The following is a 4,566-nucleotide window of genomic DNA, read 5'->3' on the forward strand; positions in this document are numbered from 1 at the left end:
AAGAGCGATTCATAAATAGCAGAATCTCGTCTAGCCGAATTCGTCTGATCGAATCGACACGAACAAGTCGATAATATACTTAAAGCGCACACTTTCTGCTTAAACCGCCTTTGATAATCGATGTCTCTTTGGACGGAAGGAGGAATCAAATGGGGTACCTTAAATGAAAGGGACAAGGTTGCTCGCGTGTCTTCGTAGGAATCACGATTGGAGGCCGAGGCGAATCTTACAGCGGTAAGCGGTCTAAAACATGAAAGCATTATCCCAATGATGATGTTGGTTGCTATGAATTTTCGACAAGTGCCGTGTCAGGCTCGTTTTCTGGGTGAAACGTTTGTAGCAGAGCCTGCACCGGAAGTTGCGCTTCCCGCCGCACTCCAACCTCATGTGCCTGCCCAGATTGCATGGCAGCGTGTAGGAGCGTTTGCATTTCGGACAGGAGTAAGACTTCGTAGAACCTGTCGAACGAAAGAAAATGTTACTTTGAGAGTACGTCTCTGCGCATATACCACATCGATGTTGCGAGTAATTTTCGCGAGATCAAATTTTTTTAACATTTTGAATGTGAATGTGTGAGATCAGTGTCAATGATAAGATTGCGTTCTTCATGAAAATATCTTAACCATCGCTGCATTTTAGTAGAGAATTATTTAACGTCAACGTCATTTAAAGGTTTTATTTTATCGACGATAAGCGCTCGAGATCAATCAATTATATATATATATATATATATCCTTTCATCTTTTTCTTCCATATGTGAACGAACATTGAAATATTGATTCATTCACCAAGTAGGCCACATTTTTTTTCTCTCTAAGCATTTATCGCCGATAAAATGAAGAATTTATATCTTATGCAAATAACGAATTAATGATTTTAAAAAATAGTGTAATATTGAGAAAAACATTAAATCAAATCAGATATAAGAGAGAATATATTAAATGAACTTGTTCTTGTCACAGGTTGAAACACGATTATAGTTGCGATATTTATTTTTAATCATTATATTCACTATAATAACTTATATACAAAGAGATCAATATTTTATTATTACTGGAGTGCCTATGCGAAACTATAAAGGCCAGTAATGTCCAAAACGTATGTTCGATACAAAACAGATTTTTCATATTGCTTTCATGCGCGTGAAATCTTCAACTCGATGATAACTTTGTGTGGAACACAAGGTCGTCTTTGGCGCAAGTCTTTCTTTCCTCGCGATACTGCTCGCGACAACTCGACAACAATCATCTTCCGGCGAAGTTTTCTTGCAAGTCGCTCTCACTAATAAGCATGATCGTACATCTTCCTCGGGCCGTTGTACCTCTTCTTTACGGGCATAACGACATTGTGATGATGTGTCAGGTGTCTACGTAAACTGACATTTTGCGTGTACTTGTTCGGGCATAGGTGGCAGGAGAATTTTCTTTGACCGCCGCACTCGAAGCGCACGTGTCTTGCCAAGTTGTGCTTCAGCGAGTATTTCTTCCCACAAGCGGAACACTGAAGGGCCTGATCTTCAGAGTTGCCGGACTTCGTGCTCGTTCTAATCCATGTGTCGATCTTCGCGGGCCAGGCATGCGATGCTGCTTTCCGGTCGTAACCGAGAGTTTCCCGGGGATGAAAGTTCTCGTAAAAATCTGAAAAACAACATTCACGCGCTGATTAATACACAGTACGCGAAACGAGAATCGCACAGCGATCTTCTCCTCGTTCTACTGAGTCTTATGGAGTCCAGTGGGTGACCTTGGAACAACCAGTCTGGCAAATCGCGTTATCCTCAAATACAGATATTCCGCCTTGAAGAAAGATATCTTGCGAAGCACTACTTGCATGTGACGAATCATACTTACGTAATTGTAACATTTCGTGAGTTTTACGAGCTATTTTAATATCAATTATCTCGAAAGAGTATAGAATAGCAAGATTAAATTCTTGAAATAATTCATACTTATTTTTCCGTAACGAAAATCCTAGCTTATATGTATTAAAAAATTAAAAACCAAAAAAGAAAATTATTTCCGTTTCGAAAAAAATAGTTCCAAATTCATTCAAAAATACAATCTTGCTATTGATATACGATCTTTTTATTAATATACATGTTATATATGTATGATACAATGATCGTGTGTATGTATCATTTATCCTGCATTCTGATGACTAGTTTAAATTAAAAAAAAAAAATGCTAAGAAATTTTTTTTTTTTGGATAACAGAGGAAAAATCTGAGGTTTCCACACAAGGAGAAAATAGTGAAAAACTTTTCATAGATATACAATTATCTTTCGGACTAAATATCTAAATAACTTTTATTCAGCACAAGATTATTTTTACCAATTACACTTTGGAAAAATCTCATTGGAACTCTGGGAAACTTGAAGGATTATAGGAAGAGTATTCATGCTGCTAAGAGGAAGAGTATTCATGCATCATCCTCTGTTACAAAAATAAAGCTTACTAACAATAGAGTGCCCTGTTAGTTTGGCTCATCAACGATAAAAATCTTTCACACAACAAATGTCTTCTTTTGTTTCACACCGACATACGTCGAATTTCATAAACAGACTTAATCCGTCGCACTTTATTTAAATTCATCGCAATTATCTATCTTTTTTTCTAATTTCTAATAATAATTATATATTAAATAGGTGTAATAAACGCACGAGATAGCGCGCAAATAGCTTTTGTACTAGGCAACTAACTCATGTCCATTTATTGCTGAATTGGGACGGTTAATTGCGCGTCAACATGTATCTGGATCTCCAGGCCTCAACATGTATCTGGATCGCGGGGGCACAAAGATGTTGTGAGTGTTCAGCATGTGCTGTCGTAATTTGCCATTCTGGGTGTATCTAGAAGGGCACAGCAGGCACGCAAAGTGCTTCTGCCCGCCGCATTCGAATCTCAAGTGCTTCACCAGGTTGTGCCTCATTTGATACGATTTATCACACTGTTGACAATTGAAGACTCGGTTTCCCTTGGAGAACTCGCGCCTACGCGTCGCTACGAAGCTCAGCGCCGCGACCGACGGCAAATCTGCAAAAGAAGAATGATCGGTTAGTATTGGTCATAAACGCAACCATTAATCTCTTGAAACAACATCAATAACGTGTAGACGTATTTCCCTCTGGCGCCAATCCTTTCCTTCGAAGGTGAAGGCGGGAGGAGGCTAAGAGTACACGATCATCTATCAAAAGTTTATTTCGGGTTAAATATATATGTTACACATTTTTTAAGAGAAACATTTCTCAAGTAACTGCATTAATCAATATTTCGTTATACATTTTATAGTTTCCGAGATTCTCGACGATTTATTTATTCTAAATTTTTTAGTGATTCATATATTAATAAATTGGAGTATACACGTTTACACAGTAGAGATTTATCATCTTGCATTACGTAAACGTTTTATTAATGGGATATTTTCTTTCTTTGACTCTTTATAAAAAAAATTTGTATTTCTGTCCTGTAAATCTGGATTATCGATTGAAATAATAAACATATACATCTAAAGTCAAACTTAAATCTACAAAAAATATTAATAAAACATAAAATCGGTATATAACGTTTAAATAAAAAATATAAAGCAATTATTTCCGAGAATCTAACAAAGTAATATATTCTCAACTTTAAACTTTCTCTTATATATTTTTTGTAATCAATCAATATTCATATTTCTTCTACTTTAGAGTTACATATATATCAACTCGCATATAAATTAATTTCCTAAATTTTTTTATTCATCGGTTATTTGCCATAACATCATTGGAGAGAAACGTTCTTTGCACATAAATCCGAAGGAACCATAAATAAATCATTGATTGCAGTTCGTCCGCCAAGAATGCCGGTCCTATTATAATTGTATTACGGTTATTTGGCAAAGATGCGTTTAGGTACCGAGAATTTCGGCGGCAAATAGATATTGTGTCGCTGCAGAAGATGACGACGTAGACTGATGTTCTGCGTGTACTTGGACGGGCATACATGACACTTGAAGTTCCTCTGGCCACCGCACTCGAACTTCATGTGTGTCTTCAGGTTGCGCTTCATTTTGTACGTTCGTCCGCACTGGGGGCACATCAGCGGCGGCTGTTTCGACGTGCCTGTCGAATGATCCTGAAACCCGTCCTTCACTCCGTTGGCGTGATCTGCAAAGGAGAAAGGACAGTGTTAGAGTATTACTACGCACTTCCACGCTTCCGTACGAGACGCGGCTGACGCGATTAGAAAAAACCGACTCGTCTGCAAGACTGAAGACAGGATAGATACCTTGAAGTACACGCTGAAGAACAAGATCAATTGCATGCACGATGTGACGTAGCTTCTCGCACACGTAAACACTGTATTACGCTCTTGTATTTTATACTATACCAAGAATATAATGAAGGACGATGAACGTGGGAATAAAAACGCGCACTCGTAATTGGTGCAGATTTGTCAGAGTAGAAGAACATCTCTCCCTGCGTATTACAAGAAATATAACGGTTTATTATATAAAGGATCTCTCATTCTCTCTCTCTCTCTCTCTCTGTGTTAGTTGAATTAAATTTATTTGATTACATCTTATATA

General features: G+C 37.6%; 1 protein-coding gene across 12 annotated transcripts in view; it reads right to left on the reverse strand.

The window, feature by feature from the left end:
* The window catches only part of LOC115234691 (longitudinals lacking protein-like), a 272,992-nt gene that overhangs the window by 118,634 nt on the left and 149,792 nt on the right, over positions 1 to 4,566 (reverse strand). The window contains exon 7 of one of the 12 annotated variants that reach the window (XM_029805967.1): positions 3,723 to 4,144. The exons of the other annotated variants lie outside the window; for them this stretch is intronic. Within the exon in view, the coding sequence (XP_029661827.1) occupies positions 3,867 to 4,144 (278 nt within the window). The 3' untranslated portion in view covers positions 3,723 to 3,866. Of the gene's footprint in view, positions 1 to 3,722; positions 4,145 to 4,566 lie in introns of those variants that run through there. 12 annotated transcript variants of the gene reach the window in all.

The sequence above is a fragment of the Formica exsecta genome, unplaced genomic scaffold, assembly GCF_003651465.1.
Source record: "Formica exsecta isolate Colony F162 unplaced genomic scaffold, ASM365146v1 scaffold201, whole genome shotgun sequence".
Lineage (NCBI taxonomy): Eukaryota > Metazoa > Arthropoda > Insecta > Hymenoptera > Formicidae > Formica > Formica exsecta.